General features: G+C 31.5%; 2 protein-coding genes across 2 annotated transcripts; one reads left to right on the top strand and one right to left on the bottom strand.

Annotated features, from left to right (window-relative positions):
- Nucleotides 1–790: 790 nt before the first annotated feature.
- On the bottom strand, nucleotides 791–7,171 carry LOC114409143 (kinesin-like protein KIN-14R). Its single transcript, XM_028372483.1, has 19 exons — nucleotides 6,811–7,171; nucleotides 6,043–6,344; nucleotides 5,761–5,932; nucleotides 5,593–5,663; nucleotides 5,311–5,494; nucleotides 4,957–5,066; nucleotides 4,740–4,839; nucleotides 4,541–4,627; nucleotides 4,249–4,425; nucleotides 3,839–4,112; nucleotides 3,532–3,693; nucleotides 3,197–3,412; nucleotides 3,068–3,105; nucleotides 2,791–2,954; nucleotides 2,437–2,688; nucleotides 2,082–2,147; nucleotides 1,862–1,936; nucleotides 1,689–1,754; nucleotides 791–1,462 (listed from the first exon to the last, which is right to left on the bottom strand). The coding sequence occupies exons 1-19, from the start codon at nucleotides 6,974–6,976 to the stop codon at nucleotides 956–958; spliced, it is 3,189 nt and encodes a 1,062-aa protein (XP_028228284.1). The 5' UTR covers nucleotides 6,977–7,171; the 3' UTR covers nucleotides 791–955.
- Nucleotides 7,172–12,102: 4,931 nt separating this feature from the next.
- On the top strand, nucleotides 12,103–16,418 carry LOC114409152 (probable glycosyltransferase At5g03795). The gene is made up of 6 exons (XM_028372494.1): nucleotides 12,103–12,395; nucleotides 12,479–12,796; nucleotides 13,387–13,673; nucleotides 14,270–14,502; nucleotides 15,331–15,488; nucleotides 16,085–16,418. Exons 1-6 carry the CDS (start codon nucleotides 12,279–12,281, stop codon nucleotides 16,184–16,186), a joined length of 1,215 nt encoding a protein of 404 aa, XP_028228295.1. The 5' UTR covers nucleotides 12,103–12,278; the 3' UTR covers nucleotides 16,187–16,418.
- Nucleotides 16,419–21,149: the final 4,731 nt, after the last annotated feature.

The raw sequence follows: 21,149 nt of genomic DNA on the forward strand, positions 1-21,149 counted from the left end.
TTGTGTTAATCCTCTTCAACATAAATAAATCTTTTAATAATGGTGAACAATATGTCCTGAAAGTGTCTCTTAATGATATTTTATCTTTCTACAGCCTTTAGTGTCACTAAATTTGAATTTTTTTTAGGCGATAAAATGAATCGAGTCTGAATAATCTGCTTCTGCATGGTAGGGTTGGTAGAAACATCATGTTTTTGTATAAAATTAAATAAATTGGTTTTACACGAGAAAAAAATATTGTTTTTTTGGTTTAATACTTTCGTTTAACACGTTTTGCGAGAAGTAACGTCAATAAAAAGGTGTGTTTCTGAGAAGGAACATCATTCTACCAATAGAAAAGCAAACGCACTCACATCTCTAATCTGTTACCAATGCCACTCACAAACTATTGGCAACAACCAATTCGTAAAGAAATTCCAACATTCTAGTTTAAATTAATTATAAAATTTATTATACTAAACTCCCTCAGCTAACATCAATTACACTCGTAGTCTAATTGTTTAGAAAACTATACATAGTGTATAATCAGCACATAAAAGAAGACATATGTGTAGTTATAAAAGTAAACGTATAAGAATAAGAATAAAATATAAAGTAATAAAATTTCGTATAACTTTTCAAACAAATATTGTAGGTGTAAAATTAACACTAACCTTAAAAAGAGTTTAAAGAGAAGTGTGAATTATGCTAAATTATGCTGAATAGCCAGTAATAAAATCCAGTTAAACAATTGATCATCTTATATGATAAAATTATCATGAGAAAAATTATTTTGGTACAAAATAATAAATATGATAACAATGATTTCATATATTGCATTTTCTAAACAGAAAACTTCATTTGCAACTACACACAAGAGTTGGAATTCTAAATTATAAAAACTACACACACAAAAACAATATTCAATATGAATTGTTACAGGAGCGAGCAGCCCCTTTTTTTTATGTTGGATCTACTATCTTGACCAAATTTTCTTCTTAGTGTCCCTCTCTTTGATTCCTTGAACCTGATCTCTGCTTGTGCTACCTCTCTTGTGAGACACTGGGGCTGGATTAGCAGTGACTGGCCTTGGTGTTGGCCTCACACCCCTTACTATTTTTGGTGGATCAGATTTCCTTGCGACTCTTCTATCATGTAATAATGATGATGGCATGACAAAGTTGTTTTCATCATTGCTTCTTTTGCTTCTTATCTTATGAGTGGAATCATTCTCTTTGAACAAAGAACCTTGGCTTATCTTATGAGTGGAATCATTCCCTTTGAACAAAGAAGAACCTTGACTTATCTGGCGGTTTACCGAGTCTGAACACCTTAAAATGCCAGTCTCGATCTCACTTGGACATTCTTCCCCCATGCAGCTTTTACATACATCTGGTGTGGCTGCTTTTACTGCATCCACAAAAGAATGAGTTTGTTGCCATTGTTGCTCTCGCTCTCGGTACCTGTCCTCCAGTTCCTTCATCTGTCATGACATATATTGACACATGAGCACGTGCATTAATTTAAAACAATCCACTTAAAAGAGGCAACGAAAGCCGAGTGCGATAAATGATGAAAATTGAACACTGATAATGGTTACTGTCAGCCTGTGAAAGAGTTATTAATTAGGATATTACTCTTAAATGACTGTGATCAAATGCACAACAGAAACAAATTGTTAAATTTCTTATTTGAGATGTGCAAAGTACCTGTTGACGAAGCAAGGACATTGAGCTTTGTTCCTGCTCTTTCAGTTTTCTCTCAAGCTCCTTGATCTGAAGAATATGAAGCAATGAACATGAAAAGAGGCGTCATTAAATATATTCCATTATCAAAATTAGCAGAATATCTAATTGTACAAACAACTCTAATTGTTGACAACCTTATCTTTCAAAATGGCAGATTCAGACTCAGACCCTTGCATCTGATCTTCCAGTTTTTTCTCTAGATCCCAAACCTGCTTACGAAGAAGAACTGATTTATTGATTGAGAGAAAAAATGGTAAACTTTTTCTTCAAGGAATAATTCATCACATGATAATGCATGTTAATTCATCACAAAGATGAGTGGAAGGAAGCAGTTTTCGCAAGTAACAGACAAACCTTCTGTTGAAAACTTGCTGACTCTGACTGCAGTTGTTCTTTCATCTTTTTCTCTAGCTCTTTCACCTTCAATAGAGACAAGTGTTTTGTCAGAAATGAATGTGAGTAACAGAGTAACCAAGGATATCATTTTATTTAATGACAAAATCAAACAAGCACATTGTTTTTTGTGGTATGTTTATATGTGGAGTTAGCCAAATGGCCCATCAATATAGGCATTGATGTCAAATTTTTTTTTAATGTAGGAGCTCAAAAACCAAGACCAAAACACCATGCTAGACATCCCCTTGTCATTACTAAAACAATGTGTAGATGAGCAAAAAAGTTCAAATGGCAATGTCAAACCGAAACCAACCTTTTGTTGAAGAGTACCGCAGGTTTCTTCTTTCCCTCTCAATTTGGCAGATAATTGAGAGATTTTTTTCTCTGAGTCATTTTGCATGGCTCTTTTCAACTCAATCTGTCCCTCAAGTTCTTGAATCTTTTCTTGTAGATTTTTGTAAATTTGATCCTTGCCTTTGGCCTTACTCTCCAAGCTTTGCAAATTTTCTTCAAGTTTTCGCATAGATTCATCTTTAATTCTGCACTCACTCCGTGCTTTTTCAAGCTAAAGCCAAAGTGTAAAAGGAAGAAAACATTAACTTGTATTCTAGAACATGGTGAAATAGAAAATAATTTTTAATGTGTTCAAGTAGGATCAGCAACCTACCATTGCTTTCATCTTTTGAACTTCACTTGTATCAATTTGCTTCTTAACAGGACCTAACTCAACACCCCTCACTCTAGTTGCAAAATTAAGTGAGCTCAGTGTCTCACCTACGTCCTGGTCTGATGGACTTATTTGTACAAACATCAAAGTTTTGGAGTCACCTCCTGCAATGTTTTACGAAAAATAAGCAAGGAATGTTACCAATATATTCTTGCATAATCAGGATCTTACTCCTCAAAAACACAAACACACAAAAAGCTGAAGTGACTAGACATACCTAGTGAGTCTTGAAGTAAATGTGTCAGTTTAGAGTTCCTGAAACCACCAAAGGAAAGAGCATGAATAAAACTTATATTTAGTTATTTATAAATTAAGATGCGGTAGAAGTAAAGAGGTGCAGATATACCTATATGGAATGTGACTACTTTTCGCTGCTAAAGCGGATATTACATCTCCAAGGGCAGAAAGAGATCGATTGATATTTTGTGCTTCCTTAAGCCGTTCCCCTTGCACATCAGTCTTTGCAAGTCTCTCACTACCTGCCAAATCCACAAGCCAAAGCTTGCTCTTGGTAGATTCGCCACTCAACAAATTTTTAGCCTTTACTGTTACACAAAGCAGGCTGAAACAGATATAAGCAATTGTTAAAAATTGTAGGAAAAAAAGCATATTGATGCAGAGGTTCTAGACAAGAAATCTTCTTAGTATGATAAATGAAGAAAAAATACAAGAGCTTGGTACCAGTGAGATCGACTGCTGTGCTCATTAACGTTATTACTTCCAACTGCTCTAGCATTATTTCCGACCTGCAGTACATTCCACACTTCATTTATGTTATCAATCCTGGCTTCTACAACACCAGGAACATGATGAAATCCTTCAGAAGCTTGTTTTATCTCCAACCTGATAATCATTTCAAGATAAATCATTCTAGCTACTTCAGTTTCCTGCTCAGACTAGTGATATTGCACATTCTAGCATGCTTGGAACCACATTACTATATCAGACTATCTTACAAATGGAAGCAGTGATAAACATAACAAATTACCGCTTTGATGTTTGTCCTGTAGCCAATAAGTCTCTGATTTGTTCATTGTAAACCTCTATCACACTAACAGATATGTCATATGAAAATGTTTCACTCCTTTCCTTACTAACTTTAAACAAGTGCTCAAGAGTCCTGTAATTTACTCCTCTATTCTGCTGTGTTCCTTCCATGGTGAATGTCTTCCCTGTTCCTGTTTGCCCATAAGCAAAGATGCAAACATTGTAGCCATCCAGTACAGAGATTACCATTGATGATGCATCAGCAAAAACATCAACTGTTAAAACATAGAAAACACTGTTGTTTAGAAAAGTTCCAATTATGATAAATAATAAAAATCTTGTACTAAATATATAAGAGCGATGACATTCAAGGCTCAAGCAAATAGCTATTGTGTTACACTTTTCAGATACCTTGATCATCTTTTGGTGTATAAACTCTGTCAAATCTGAATGATTTTTTGGTGGAGCCACTTGTCAAAATTCCAAGGCAACCTTCCTTTGCTGCATCAAAATCCACAACTGTATTGCTTCCAGCTGAGATTTCAGCCTTATTCAATGGACGACATCGACAGAAAACCCTAATGTTCCCTATTATTCATAACAGAAGTGTCATTAGTGCCTTTGACTTAAAATAGTTTTCTTTATATCAGAAAAAAGTCCATATATACTATGTAGAATAAGTAAACATGACATGAGGAAATACCTTTAGCCTCTTGAACTTCATTGAAGAGTTTCTTTCTCTTTGCCATCTCTTCGCTGTACTTCACTTTGAGATCTTCACACTGCTTAACTGCAGAAAGAAGTTTAGTCCGATAAGATTATTTGTACTATTTCAAAGCAATAAATTATCTGCAAACTTACATTGACAAAATTGGAAGCTAAATAATATAACTAAAGCATACCCAATTCCTGAACTGCAAAAACCATCTTATTTAATTCGGGGATTGAATCAACACATTCATGCGCTTCAAAGGAAAGTTTTGAATAATCACTCTTCATCAACTGCAAAACAAATTTAGCATAAATGTAAGTTAAGTTATCCTCTGAGAATAAAAAATAATAATAATAATATTGATAATAACTTCAAGTTTAACTCCTTCCTGAATTTTCATCAATTACCTTAATTTTTTCTTGTAAACTGTTAATTGCTTCTGCCCATTTCTTCTTATCAAGCTCATACCTATTAGAAATACTCCTCAGGCTTTCAGCTTGTTTCTCTACAGTTTGATCTGCCAAGGAAATTGGCAATAGAATTAGGAATCAGATATAAGGTGATGCCATTGATGCAAGTGCATCTTACTGCATTACATTTATTAAGACCATAAACTATGCATAGCAAATAGAAAATGAAATAATCATCAGATCTCGAAATTACTACAAACACATGTTAATGAATCTCATAAACGAGTTAAAAATTAAGTATTTTTAAGACTCTATTTTCCATGCTCTTGAAGGGAACCCTGCAAAACTTACCAGTTGTGAGTAACTTAAATGTCACTTTGTCAAGTTCCATCTGGACTGCCTCCAATTGCTCATTTTTTGCTGTTAATGACATCCATGCCTCATAGCATTCTTTTGCCTTGAGATCGCACTGCATTGTGAGCTCTTTTATCTTGCTCTTGTACTTTGCTGTAGACTTTGCCTGCATAACTTTCATCTGAAACATTCCAATGAAAAACAGAAAAAGCAAAATGTTGTGAGTCAGTGACACTTGCACTTCAAACTGCCACTTATCAACTAGGTTACACCTCTAACCTGTGATGAAGGAATTTCAATCTGTGCAGCACAGGAGCTACATTTAATGTAATCACTTGTCACTTGTGGAACTGTTTGAAAAATATTACAAAAAAAGACAGCAAATTGCTGAGTAACCATCTAGGCCAGTGGCAAACAATTCAAGCACATTAAACAGAAATACAGTACCTGACGCCTTCGTTGCTCTTCTAATGCAAATCCCACTAACAACTGGGCTTCCAGATATACTTTCAAATCTTATGAGAATAACCCCATCATCCTTAACAGACACCCTTGAATCAACCATCTGTAATGGCTTATTGGCTCCAACAACTGCATAGATATCCAATTCAGATAGAACCTGCCATTTTATTTCAATAAAAAAAAGGGGTTGAAGCCTTTACCTGTATAAATTTTTCAAATATAAATGCATAAAAATAAAAATATTCTAGCTTGTACAGAAAAACATGCCTTTTCATCTTGGATGTATACATTGAACACCCTCATTCCTTTTGGCCCATTTATGTTAATGATCTCCACAAAATGAAGATCAACAACGTAGTCTCCAGGAGGAAGATTAGCAAACCTATAACAAAAGCTTCCCAACCGAGCTGATTGGTAGATAAATGGGTAGTCTCCACCCTCCACTATTTTCTCATTGGTACGCATAACGTTGCCACCATCAAAATAGGTGTCACCCAGGAACGTTATTCCACCAGCTGCTTCACTAAAAGCATCCCCTCCCGCATTTACAAACATGAAACACTCCTCTTCTGCTTCAAAACGACATAATATTAAAATTAAACATTCGATCTACATAAGCATAAACACCTCAAGTCCTGTCTCAATACTTAGAACACAGTGTTTTGCATTTTTCTGTAAACTTCACTGAAAATTCAAAAGTTTGATCTAAATTACCCGTGTAATCAGATTAGCACTACACTTCTAAACTAATCCCAACTACAATTTACTTAACCCTAATCCAAAATTCTAAATCCCCAAAATTAATACTTCACTACACAATTGCCAGCAACTGTTATGTAACTAGAGAAAATAAACAGAACGAGTTTGAAATCCGGTTGAAAGGGGTGATTCAAGGGTAATTGGGAAAAGGGTAAAGGTAGCAGCACTAAATTTCAACTTAGAAAGAGGAAAAATGGAACCTTTTCTAATCTATTTTTCATTTCTAGTCACAGTCCTAACCATAAAGCCCATTTTATGAATTTGTGATATTCTAACCTGCGTTGCCAGATCTCGTAAGCCCAGTTGGGACCAGTCTTGAACTGGAGTCGCAAACCATCGAATCGAACAAGGACTCGTTGGCGTCGTGCATTGGAGAATCTTTAGGCTCTGAGATTAGGGTTTGTGGGTATTGCTGAACGTCGTTCGATTGAGTCGGATCCATGTGAAAGATGGAGGCTTGGCAATCAAGAAGGAATTTCTAGAGAGAGAGAGAGAGAGAGGGCTGGTTCCGTGGCAAAGAGAAAATTTCAGTGCTTCGAACCGTGGCGAGGGATGGGAATGGGATCCTTCAAATTTGAATTTGGTGACCGTTGATAAGTTTTGAATTAACCGACCGTTGAAGTTGAAGTATAGTCCTTTCTTCTTTCCTTTTTACCTTTCAGCTTGAAGAGAAATTCGAACAGAACCTACCAATTTATCGGGTAAACTAGAAGAATACGAAAATTATTTATGGTAAAGTCTTTTTTTTTTCCTAGTAGAAAAGTAATTAGAGCCCATGTATTAAATTTGAAAAATAATATATTTGATAACGTTTAAACAAATTTTTTTAGAGTAAATCATCATTTTTGCCTTAAATTATTACCATTTTTCTTAAATTGTCTCTAAAATAATTTAAATAATTTTTAAAAATATTGAATATTTATCCCTTTAATTTCCAACTTGATATAGAGTAAAGTTTAGGAACAAATTTAAAATATTTGAGCAACTGCTTAACATGATTTTTAATATCCTAAAGACTATTTAAGTACTTTTTTGTTTTAAAAACTAATTAAGAACGAAAATAATACTTTAAAGATGAATTTAACAGTCTAGTTTTGTTTTTTTATCAATCCATCTTATAAATAATGTTATAGTTGTGTATAACAAATTAGAAATTTTTAAAAATTTGAATATGTATTTCAATAATAAAAAATTACTTATGTTTTTTAAGGCAAAAATTACTTATGTTTTAAATAACACATTTACATTAAAATAAACGCTAAGATAAGCTGTTAATTTGTTTTAAATTATATAAAAATATGTACATTTGGTCTATTTAAATGGGTCAAAATTTAAATTTGGTTTAAACAAAAGAAAAATCAATAAATGTGTTATTTTAACATATTTGACACTAGCATGTGTTTGAATTGAATTATTTTGAAAAATTATTTCACAATCAATTAGATATATTGTTATAATCTATAATGGATAAGAAGTTTTATGTTTGAATATGTTAGGTGAAAAGTAGTTTTAAGATTTTATTTATTTGAGTATTCTAAATATTCAATTTCTATCGTAAAATTACAAAAACAAATGTTTGCAATAGTTAATTTGTATAAGAAATTTTATGTTTTGAATATGTTAGGTGAAAACCGGTTTTAGGATCATTTATTTATTTGGATTTTCTAAAATTATCAAATTATATAATATTTTTTAAGGAATTTTTTAATAGTTATTTTGTATTAAAATTAATAAATTAGTTAATATGGGATAAAAATAGAAAAAAAAAATTTAACTAGGAAATAATATTTTAGCATTTAATATATTATAATAAAAAACAATTTTCTTTTGTAATATATTATAATCTTCTTTTTTTTGTCAACATTACCAAATAATAGAAAACAAAACTTTAAACAGATTATAATATAAAATTAATTCAATCTATATTCTAAACACACACTTTTGATGTTTTTGGATTAAAAAAGAAAATTAAAGAAGAAAGAAATAATAAGTATGAAAATAAAAATCATCTCTCTTGTTTTTCTAGTCTTTATGTTATTTTAGTAGTTTCTCTTTTTTCGATTATTACTTTTTGTATCTACACTGTTATAATTCTAGACTTCATTTAAGAGATTTGAGATCAATTTTAATTTTTTAATATAAAAAATATATATTTATTGATACCCAATAACAAGAAATCCATCTTATAACTCTAAGAAATTAGTTGAGTGAAATAAAATATGATTTTGCATATAATATATAAGTTTAAATATTTTTTCAGTTAATTTAACATTTTTATGTTTTTTCTTGTAAAATTATTTTTTTAGTAATTACAAATTATGTTTGTTTTTCATCCTTAAAATATTTTAAACAGTAAAAAAATATTATCTAAAATATTATAAGAATAAAAAACAAAATACATAATTTACAATGACTAAAGACAAAAAAATAATTTTACAAAAATAAAAAAATACTAAATTATAAGGAGTAAAAAAGTATTTAAACTTAATATATAATAAGTTTTCACTCATCTTAGTGTAAGATAAATATAAATATATATAGTTTTTTATTTTTATACTTTTGTCAGTACTTTTTGAGTCCGAAGATTTTTGTTGCCATGAATTAAGACGTCATCTCTTCCCTAAATTTTAATAAAATGATTTAAAATATTAAACCCACCTTATATGACTCCTCGTTATAATTATGAGGTTCAAAAAAGTGTTAAATACGCGATTATTCATGGATGCTTGCTTGGGCTAGGTCATGTATTTTCTTTAACGATGCCGTCAACATCTACTATGGAATACAGTACTTGTTGGGTTGGATCTTGTTCTTTTTGGGCCTCATGTCATATACCCAAATTTCTATAGACCATTAGACCACTGTTAAAAAACACACTCAAAATAGGATTTTAACACTCTACTCTAGATGCTAGAGAGTTGAGGGTGAATAAAGAATTTTATTATGCAATATAATATTTTTTTTGAAGTAATATTTTATTATGCAATAAAATATAGTTAGCGGGTTCTACAACTATCATTATAAGTTCTTATATATGATAAACGATATGTTTTTTTCTTCAACGTATCTATATTATGTTACTCTATAATATGAGAGGATCTAAATCTATAAAATTAAATAAAAAATTGCTAGACAACTGCCATTGGGGAATGCTCATTTGGTCATATCTTATATGATTACAGGGCTCATTTGCTTCTAATAATCAGAAGACACTTCAAGTATCAACACATTCATCAGTTTAGCATAAAAGGTAGCTTAATTATAGCCCAAAAGCTCATTTTGTTTCAGGCATCTTTTCGTTATTGCTACTTTGCATTGATGTTATTTTGAAACTTTGATAAAATTATATATGATTAATATGAATTTTAGTTAAACCAATTTAGTTAGTATTTAGTGATTGGTGGTTGGGAAGGGGGTTGAAAGGGGGAGGAGGGAAGAATATAGATTCGAATCTCTATTAATATTTTAACAAAAATTAATAACTAAAATTAATCAATAAAAAGATAATATCTAGTGATCGGCTCTCCCAAAACATTTTACTGATGATCTGCCACTAATCCCAAGTTCACTTTGTGCTAGTTAAGGAATCATACTTCTATTTTACAATTATGAAAATGGACTTTGAATATTCTCCACTAATCCCAAGTTCACTTTGTGTTAGTTTTGGAATCATATTTCTATTTTATAATTATGAAAATGGACGACCTTCAATATTCTCCACCCATGTTGTTCACTTCTTTTCCCCGTCCGTAGAGGTTAAAGAGAATGATCACGTAGTACTGAATTGCTAATTGTACCCAGTTAGTGCTTCAAAGAGTAATTTATACCAGATTCTTTGGTTGAAACATTATGATGCAGATTTGCTAGGATCAATGTGCTTATTCCTTTTCCCTTGCCATTTTTCACCAATGGGTGAAAGACATCATCCACTGATGATTTCAATTTTTATGTATAGCTTGGATCCTTTTTACACTCCTTGGTAGTTAAAACCTTTTTTTTTTATCAACCCCTCCCCAACAAACTTGCTCATCACTGTGCTTAATTGCAATTAAAGCTGCCCAGTTTAAAGATGCCTCATGGACCTTTCCATTTTTCTAAGGATATTGTTAATAAATGTCATTAGAATATTGATTAAAGAATTAAAAAAAAATATTTATTATATAAATCACAAAAGAACATAAAAAATCATGAATAATATAACTTTTTTATAATAAAAATATTTTTTTTAATTTTTAAATTTTGTTAACTAATGTGCTGAAGATACAATTGTTTTTTTTTTTTAATTGTTACTATATTTCTTTTCGCCATCAAAGTTGAGGAGGTGTTAATTTGCTTCAGAGACTCGGCACTCTAGATTGGAAAAAACGAGAAGCAATTATTTTCAAAGATGCCCAATGTCCACGAATTTAAAGCAAAATCCAACAAGAATAAAATTGGAGGAAATTATGTGGAAGCTATTTGAAACAAATTTGAGCACTATCTAACTAGTAACATTAAAGGCTAGGGGTCGCTTCTAACATGTACTAGTTATTTTTAATTTTCCTTTTTCACCTTCTATTATTGGGTTAATGACTTAATGGATTTCTCCTAAAAAAAATTACTAAATGCATGCAACTCAACTCTTCCTTTTTGTTTTAAACTTCTTTTTTTTTATAAACAATACGTATCTTCTATTAAAAAAAATTGTTTTGAGTAAACAAAAATTATGAAGGATAAAATTTTCTTTATAGATATTTAACATAATTATATACTTAATTTCTTTTATTGGATATACTTAAACTTAATAATACTCGTGTACTGATTAATTCAGGTACTCGTTAGTATTTTAACCTGAATTAGAGTCACTTGAAATTTCATATACTTATTTATTCAAGTGAGAATACACACCTTTCTCTACCTATCCGCCCGAGAGGAGAGGGAAAAAACAAAAATCAACACCAAGACTGGTATATATGTTTTTTTAAGGCAAAAAAAAAAAAAATGTCAACAGGCAAATCTAGAAGCAGAGAATATCATTCGTTGGAATTAAATAAAATTTGATAGATATTACTTGTATCTTCTAATTAAGTTATCCGCATCTTAAAGACTTAAATTCAAAATAATTAGTATAATTAAATAGGACTACTTTATCATTAAGGGTTTTTTTTTTAATTGTAAGGTCTATTAATTATATATATATATATTGTTTGTTTGAACACATGCTATTAAAAGCAATTTTATTTCAGTCAAATAATATTATTATGAGGGTTAATTTTTTTCAAATATTTAATATAAATATATATTCAAAAATTAAAACCTAAAATCTTTAATTAAGTTACAACAATCCTACCTGTGTTGATGTAAACATTTAATAGTGAAGTGATTATCAATTAATGATATATATTTATTTTCATAAAAATGGATGTATTTATTAAATTATCAATAAAATAAGATATACTTGTTAAAAATAATCTTTTATTAATCATCCCTTAAATTATTTAATGTCATAAATAATCTTAAAATAAAATTAAAATTAAGCCAGTGTTAATGAATTAACTGTCATGTAACCTCTAAAAACAGAAAATTAGAGGAGGCAGAGGCAGCGCAGCATTAGCATAGCAAAATGATAGAGTACTGCGAGTAAGGAAGGTTCCAAGCCTCATATCACAGATTTCCAAGGAAACAACGAACCCATCTCAATCTGCTTCTTCCCTATAATCGAACCCTTCAAATCGCAGATCAAAATCGAAGCTTATTATACAGTGATGATGACCGTGAAGCAAGGTTTCTTCTCTCTGCGAGGCTCACTCCTCTTCTTCGCAATCCTCACCCTTCTCTCCTTCACCTACCTTTCTCTCAAATACTCCACCCCAACACCCCAGGTACCCCTTTTTCTCTTTTTCCTCCAACCCCATTTTGAAATTTCTCATTTTTCACCGTTTTCTCGATTACCCTTTTGCTCTAGGTTGCCAAGCTCTCGGTCGAGAACCTCAACGATGCGCCGGTAAGCGAGAAAGAAGAGAAAGAAGAGGTTCCGGACACGTACCACTCGCCGCGCGTGTTCAAGCTGAACTATGAGGAAATGGAGAAGAAGTTCAAGGTTTATATATACCCAGATGGGGATCCTAACACGTTCTACCAGACGCCGAGGAAGCTCACCGGAAAGTACGCCAGCGAAGGCTATTTCTTCCAGAACATCAGAGAGAGTCGCTTCTGCACCGAAAATCCCGATGAGGCACACCTCTTCTTCATTCCCATCTCGTGTCACAAGATGCGTGGCAAGGTATTTTTTTTTTCCCCTTTCTGCATTCTCTCTTGTTGAGATCTGGGGAGAATGGTACAATGTTAGATGCATGCATTACTAGTGAGTAGTAGATGTGGAACTTTAGTTAAAAAGGAAATTGCTGGAGATCCTACATTAATTAACTAGTGATATGGTACAATAGTGAATATAAGTGAGGGTAACTCTCACTTCATGAGCTAGCTAGCTTTTGGGTTGTGTTAGCATGTTAGGTCCAAACCCAAAATTTTAAGATGGCATCAAAGCTTATCCAAATAATTTTTCATTGGGTTTATTGGGTCACCTGTTAGCGGACCATCTGCAAATGTCTAGTTTTGCAAACTTTACGCACAAGATATCACAATCCTCAGTATGAGGGGTGTGCGCTGGAATCCCACATTTACTAGTATTATGGCCACAATAATGTGTATATAACTGGAGGCAACCCATATTTGGAGTTGAGTTTGGCCCAAACTCAAAATTGTAAAAGAAATTATTAATGAAAATGATAGATAGACAATCTTTAGCTTGGATTAGATGGTTAAGTGATTGCTTCTGGGTGGAATGTGGTCTCATGTTTGCGTGTTATGCAGGGCACGAGTTATGAGAATATGACGATAATTGTACAAAACTATGTGGAGAGCTTGATATCCAAATATCCTTATTGGAACAGAACCTTGGGTGCTGATCACTTCTTTGTCACTTGTCATGATGTTGGCGTGAGGGCAACAGAAGGACTTGAGTTTCTTGTGAAGAATTCCATTCGAGCTGTGTGCTCCCCCAGCTATGATGTTGGATTCATTCCGCATAAAGATGTTGCTCTCCCTCAAGTGCTACAGCCATTTGCTCTTCCTGCTGGGGGGAATGATATAGAAAACAGGTAAAGTTTTTTAAGACATTTGTTGCTCCACTTAGTTAGATTGTACGAAAAAATTGGTGCAGATTAGGTTTTGGGGATTGGATTTTGCTCAATGACTTATCATCCTGCTTTTGAAGTGTTAATTTTTTTATGGTCCCTTAATGAGAGGGATGGAAATTCCTTGATAATTCTCAGAATGTATAAATGCCTTTATCACAAACTCACTCATGACCCACAAGTCGTCAGTTTCTATAATATTCTAAGTTGCTCTTCAATTTCTGACTTCTGGTAACCTGGTTTAAAATTATCTATGCTGTGGATCTTAATAACTCCCATGGAGTACAGAAATGCTTTTCTGGTTTTCAATGTTGCTATCCTATCCAAGAACCTGATTTTTAATACATATTCGTTTCATGTAAAATAGTATGGAAATGTAATATGGAATCTGTATTTCAGGCAACAGAATTAGTAGGGACACTTAGATGATATTATATCATAAGATTAATTAATACTGATAATGATGCAATAATATGTAGTTTGATCTGTAAGATCAACAGACAAGGATTCTACTTGCATATTTATTGATTCTGAAAATTTGATAAATTTGTGCTTTGCAGAACTACTCTTGGATTTTGGGCCGGTCATCGTAACTCTAAAATCAGAGTTATTCTTGCACGTGTGTGGGAAAATGACACAGAACTTGATATTTCAAACAATAGAATTAGTAGGGCTACTGGGCATCTAGTGTACCAGAAGAGATTTTACAGGAGTAAGTTTTGTATATGTCCTGGTGGATCACAGGTTAATAGTGCTCGGATAGCAGACTCTATCCATTATGGGTGTATTCCTGGTAAGATCATCCGTTTTAATGATATTTTCCCCCTTTGATTTCATTGTTGCATATTAAGCCTCTTAAAACTGTATACTTATATGACAGTGCAAGTATATATAAACTGCATACTTATTGCCTAGTGATTTTTGTCAGGTTTTATGGATGGTATGAAATTGGTAGATTTACTTTGCATATTTCTTGTATGGCATTAGTTGCTCAGATTCCTTTGTACTTGTGTTAAACTATGAATTAAACAGTGTCTATTAAGAAACATTTGCAAATCCTATCCTTGTATAAGCCGATTAAGCTTTGGTTGGTTTTATCACTCCTAAGACTAGAATTGCAACTTTATTGTGGGATGATGATTGAGTGTCTGAAATATGGTGGTTTAATAATCAAATAATTAATAAGCTTCAACTATATATGTATATAGTTCAATATGAAAAGGCAGATTTGTCCATTGGAATGAATAATAATAAGTGGAAGTTTATATTGTTTGACTGTTGGAGGGAGTGGAAGCTGTATTGTGGAATACATGAGTGCCTAGGGATCAAATTTAAGACTATCCACCCAAGCTCCACCCCTCCAATCACCATAGCTAATGTTGAAATACTTTATTGGATAGTGATAATAAAGGTCAAATTCAGTAGAACCCATGTGAACAGATTACACATATACTTCATCTTGGCTTGTTATGTATACTCTGGGTCTCAAAAAGTAGTACATTTATGATATTGTGAACGCAATTTGAACTGTAACTTGGTTTGAATAGATGATGTTCTGGCTTTTGGAACAGGATGTATGTAGACACAACCTTGTAACTGACCTGAAGATGTTGTTTTGCAGTGATATTGTCTAATTACTATGACCTTCCTTTCAATGATATTCTTGACTGGAACAAATTTGCTGTTGTACTCAAGGAGAGTGATGTATACCAGCTTAAACAAATCCTCAAAAATATATCAGATGCTGAGTTTGTTACCCTTCATAATAATTTGGTAAAGGTATAAATATTCTCATTACTTTATATGGAATCTATATATTAGTGAAAGATTTTAGGTTTTTGCCTTTATTTTGTGTGTGGTATGTAAACGTGTGTATTGTACCCTTTTGTTTATAGTTCGGAAAAACCCTTTGAATGCTACAAGTTTCATTTTTTTTCTTTTTCTGGAACTTCTTATAATTCTTATTATAGTTCAGAAAAACCCTTTGTTTATGTTGTTTGAAAAGCTATCAGTATGTAAAGTTAGAAGAGAAATTTAGAATGTAAACCAAAATAAAGAAAGAAAGAAATTAACAGCATGTTTGGTTAGAATTTTTTTTTCTGTTTTTATTTCTTGATTATGTTAGAAATAATGAAAATAACATTATGGGGTTATTGCTTGCTATACAAATCCTCAAAATCAAGAAACAAAGTAAAGACTAGGAAAGATAGCATTTTTTTAATTATTAGTAAAATAGAAATGTTTTCATAAATTAAGAAGGCCCTGAGAAAATGGAGCCCAAATATTTTATCACCAGTGGTTGTTTGGTCGGTAGAATTTTCGTTGCTAATTGAATTCTGTTGGAGCTTACATAAAGTTGCTTCATGTTTTATCAGGTTCAGAAACACTTCCAATGGAATTCGCCCCCAATCAGATTTGATGCTTTCCATTTGGTTATGTATGACCTCTGGTTACGCCATCACACGATCAAATACTGATATTTAGACTCTGAGAGACTCTTATTTTGTATACAAATACAATTTTAGCAACTGAGAGAGCACTGTAAATATAGCCAATTACAGCTTTTTATACAGCAGATGTTTTTCTATATTCTTGCTCCCTGAACGTTTCAGTTAATTTGTTATTTGTTTGTGGTAAGGTTCTTTGTTGGGTTGAAACTACTACATGGCCAAGCTGTTGAATTAAGGCAGGTGCAATTGTTAGAGTAAATCCAAACTAGAACATGGGTAGGTATGGCTTATAACAAGTTAACAACTGACTCATGATATTTAACTGAGCTATGATTTGTTGAATATTTTAGGAAATAAATGAGTTCATTTGTTGAAAAATTGAGCCTGACTTTAGCAAATAGATATAATTATATTGGTTAAGCAGTGTGGATTATTTCTACATTCCTTCACTATGTCTATGATTTTCATGGATTAAAAAAAAACTTATTTTTCTTTTAGTTTGCACCAGTGGTAATTGTAGTTAATGATCACAGTTTATTTATCTACAGCTTAGTTTACTCCAATCCGATGGAATCCTTATTAGATCAAATCACATTTTTATTTGTAATGATTCTAAAGGCAATCACATTAAACCTATTCAGGATAAAATTTGACAGAAGGATATATAAAAAAATCAAGTAAAAATTATCACACTAGAATCGTATTTTCATATTTAGTTAGGCAAATCATAATCGGTAATATGGCAAACTAAATATTGCTCTTCAATCACTTTTATCATGTATCTCATGTGCATGCATGAGACATATAGTTTGTTTGATGTATTAATCATGTTGTGATTTTGTATATTTTAAACATTTTTAGATGTTATTCAATTGTTCATTTCTATTAAATAAAGAACTAACATTCAAGATAAAATTTTTGGCATCAGTTGGATACAGAAAATAAAATTCAAATAAAATTTGTTACACTCCATTATCCATGCCAATTTCACACTTGAAAAATCACATTGGGTGAATAACATTTTATATTTTAAACATATTAGTAGTAAGCATTGCTCTTTGTAAAAAAAAAAAAAGAAAGTGTTGTTTAATACTTCATTTTCATTAAATAAAGACTATCAGATTTAAGTTAGATACAAAAATAAAATTTAAGTAAAATTTATAACACTCTTTAGCAATTTTAATACTTATTTTCACACTTTAAGTAATCACATTAAGTTAATAACACATGTTAAAAAATACATTTTAATTTTATTTTGTATGTTTATGCACATATTAGATACTACATTTAATGTATTAATGTTGTTGTGATTTTACATATTTTAAACAAATTATTAGTAAATGTTATTCAATTGTTTCATTTTGTCCCATTAAATAAACGTGCAAATCACGTTGAAGATAAATTTGTGGCATTATATATAAAAAAATCAAATAAAAAATAAAATCTAAATTAATATACTCAAATTAATAACCATAGTTGGTTTCTCTACAACTTAGTTTACCCAACCCGATGAAATCCTTATAAAATACCATTATTAGTTAGGAATTAGATCGAATCACATTTAATAGTATTAAGTGCAATTGAATGATTGAATTATACCCATGAAATATGTTATTCCTCCTGTTTTATATATAAGAAATGTTAGACAAACCATTAAAATTATAAAAGTGGTTAAATTAGTTATTTTTAATTAATATCACAATAAATTTAAATTTTATTCTAAAAATGTTATTAAGTTTAAATATTGTAAGAGAGATAGTCATATTTAATGTGAATACTTACAATCTAATAAATGTCTAATAAATAAAATTAAAAATAACAAATCAAGAATACAAAAAAAAAACATAATTTATTTCTTATATATAGGAACACATGTAGAATTATTAAGTTATAAAATTAAATTTAATGACATCAAATATCATTCAAAATCAAGAATAACAAATCGTAAAAAAAAAATATAAAAAAAAACAAGGTTGGCTGTTTGGAACAATTTTAAGAAATATCTCCTTATTTTTAAGATGATTCACTTTTTATTTAGGAGAATATTGAATTAAATTGAAAATAATTTTCTCTTAATTGTAAATTTTATCACTCAATTTTTATTATTTCATAAATTTCACCACCTAAGTTTTACCTAAGTTTTTTTTGAATTTTATCATCCAAATTATCATTTTTTACTCATTTTACTACTAATGACATGTAAAAAAACAAAATGATGTCATTTTGTTATCAATTTCTTGTGACACAATATCATTTTGTTATTAATGTGGTGATAAAATGCATAAAAGTTGAGAACTTTAATGATAAAGTTTGTAAAACTATAAAAGTTTAATACTAAAATTTAAAATAAAAAAAATTAAGTGATAAAATTTGTGAATCGATGAAAAGTAGGCAGTAAAATTTATCATTAAACCTAAAGTCTATTCAACTATAAAAAAATTATTGAAGAGGACTTCTAGAGTTAGAAATGAGAAGTCGAACCTTAACTAGAATCTAAGATGCCAAAGAATGAATTTGTACGTTGATATATTATTATATTACATTTGTTCTAAGCAGGGGAAGGGCCTTTATGGCGGAAAAAAAGGAATCTGACAAGACATTAGGTTTGATTGAGAGGAGAGGAGGGGAGGTAGTCATTTCTTGTTAAAGAAAGAGATTTTAAAAAAATTATCTTTACAATTGACAAGTGCACCAAATCGCTCTTAAGTAGTAAAACTCGGAAGTTCGAGTATCGTTTTCACAGGGATTTTTATTGCACTTTATCGAATACTTCTCAATTTGTAAATAAGAGTAAAATAAAAAAAACAAGAATAAATGCAGAAATAGGTGGCTATTACCAAATCAAATAGTTTAAACGGGAAGACAATAATAAAGATGTCAAGACCGGACAAACCCAATTGGCCTACGATGCATGTAATTATGATATTTTCTACTACCTATCTCCCAAATGCCTTTACGAAGATTCAAATAATTAAAATGCATTAAGGTTAAGTTCTAGATGTTGTTAAATGCATGGGCAGTGAGTTATCATTCCTATGCCAAGGATTCTTTTCTTAAGATGTTTTATTAGGTGTTATCCTTTCCCAAGTGTATAACCCCTAAAACTAATGCATGCATTAAATCTTAAATCCTTATTAGGAAATAGCCTCTCCCGAACGAATAAAACCCAAAAGAAATTTAAGAACAAATACAAGATAACAAGAAAAGAATCAGAACAGAAAAACCTGGAATAAATTCCCTTTGCATTGATAATTCTTGAGGCACACCGTACATCGTTGGCTTTTTAGGCCTGTCAGACCCTAGCTAGGGGATTAGCCACTCATGACCATTGAGGGCTTACAACTGGGGTGAAAGAAAGAATAAGGATAAAAACAAAGAAGATAAAGAAGGAAGAGAGAGCTCAGGCTTGGAGTGCTGAAAACAGTGCTCTGAGGCGGGATGATTGATTCCCTGGGACGGACTCTTTATTTATAGTTGCTGAAGTGGACTTTGGGTCTTCATAGTCACGCTCAGCGCGACACCTCGTGCTTAGTGCGTTCGGATCGCGCGCTCAGCGCGCCTTGCAAGCTTAGCCTATGTTTCTGTTGAATCGCGCGCTTAGCGCGTAGCTGGGCTTAGCGCAGGTAACGGTTTCTGTTTCTTCGAGCTACGCCTCGCTTAGCGCGTGCCTTCTTTGCTCGCTTAGCGCCTGACGAGCACTTAGCGTAAGTGTTGGGCTGGGCTTGCTTCAGAACTCTTTCTTTCTCTTCATTTCTGTTGCCCTTTTTGCTTAATGTATCCTCATTTTTCGTATCTGCAACCAGAAATTCAACTTAATTAATTTCTCAACTTTTAATTCTAAATAATTGCTAAATAATTAATTCTTGGCCAAAATTTGACTAATTAACCACTATTAATTCACAATTATTTAGCAATTATCAACAATTTTAAAATAAAATATTTTAGTAATTAAAATTGACTAAAAATTGATTGAGTAGAAACATAAATAAATTTTAAAATTTTAAATCCACTCTCCCTCTCCTTCAAAGCCCCCAAAATTGGAGGGGAAATCGAGATGGTATTTTGCTGTCCTTCTTAAAAATTAAATCAAACAATATAGTTTAGAAAATAATTATTCTCTTTTCCTTTCTATTCATTCATTTTTCTTCGATCAAGTTTGATTGGATGAAAAGAAAATAAAGAAGAAAGAAAAATTTTAATATTTGAATTGGAAAGAAAATAAAAACAGGGAAAATTTTAAATTTTTGTTTCTATAACTAAATAGAAGGAAATACTTAGTAAGTCATGTTTTCTTCCTTCTTTATTTTCTTTCTTCTCATTTTCTCTTTTATCAAACCGACCATATGTTATAGCAAATGCCAAAGAGGGTTCTATTGGAGGTTTTGGTTCACATTTGCTAAATATAGTTGGCATTCTGTATGTACAACTGAACATTTCCGCAACAGTCTTGAAGAACAATGTTGAATGTCAAATGAGAAAACCATTGCTTCAACTAAACCAACGCATAGTCAGACTCATTCTTTTGCTACATCAGACATTATAAAGCTCTTTGATCGAACTTTGAACTTTTGAGACAAAAACATGGTGTAGTTGCTTCTACCCGGTTAAGGAAAAGGATAGTTATCTTTCAGTGTAACAACCAATTGTTGTTACATTGTTTAGATGTTGTCAATGAGAATCCTTGTATAAGTGCCAATAAAGAGTGCGTAGATGCTGTCAAGGGTGGTATATAAGTTGACAACCGAACTACAAGTTCTGATAAACATACTCCAGAAGCAGCAGAAGACACTATTGGTATACTTGCTGGAAATGGTGAAAATGTTGGTAAGTGAATTCACTTTGATCCTTTATGTTATTTAGTAGGTTCATTTTAGTCCCCTTTTTTTTAAAGACTCAAATTAGTTCAACAAAAGAAGGTTCAAAATGGTCTTTTAAGTTTTTACAAATGTTCATTTTAGTCCCTTTTTTTTAAGACTCAAAGCTTCACAGT

Source organism: Glycine soja, chromosome 1 (genome assembly GCF_004193775.1).
Source record: "Glycine soja cultivar W05 chromosome 1, ASM419377v2, whole genome shotgun sequence".
Classification (NCBI taxonomy): Eukaryota; Viridiplantae; Streptophyta; class Magnoliopsida; order Fabales; family Fabaceae; genus Glycine; species Glycine soja.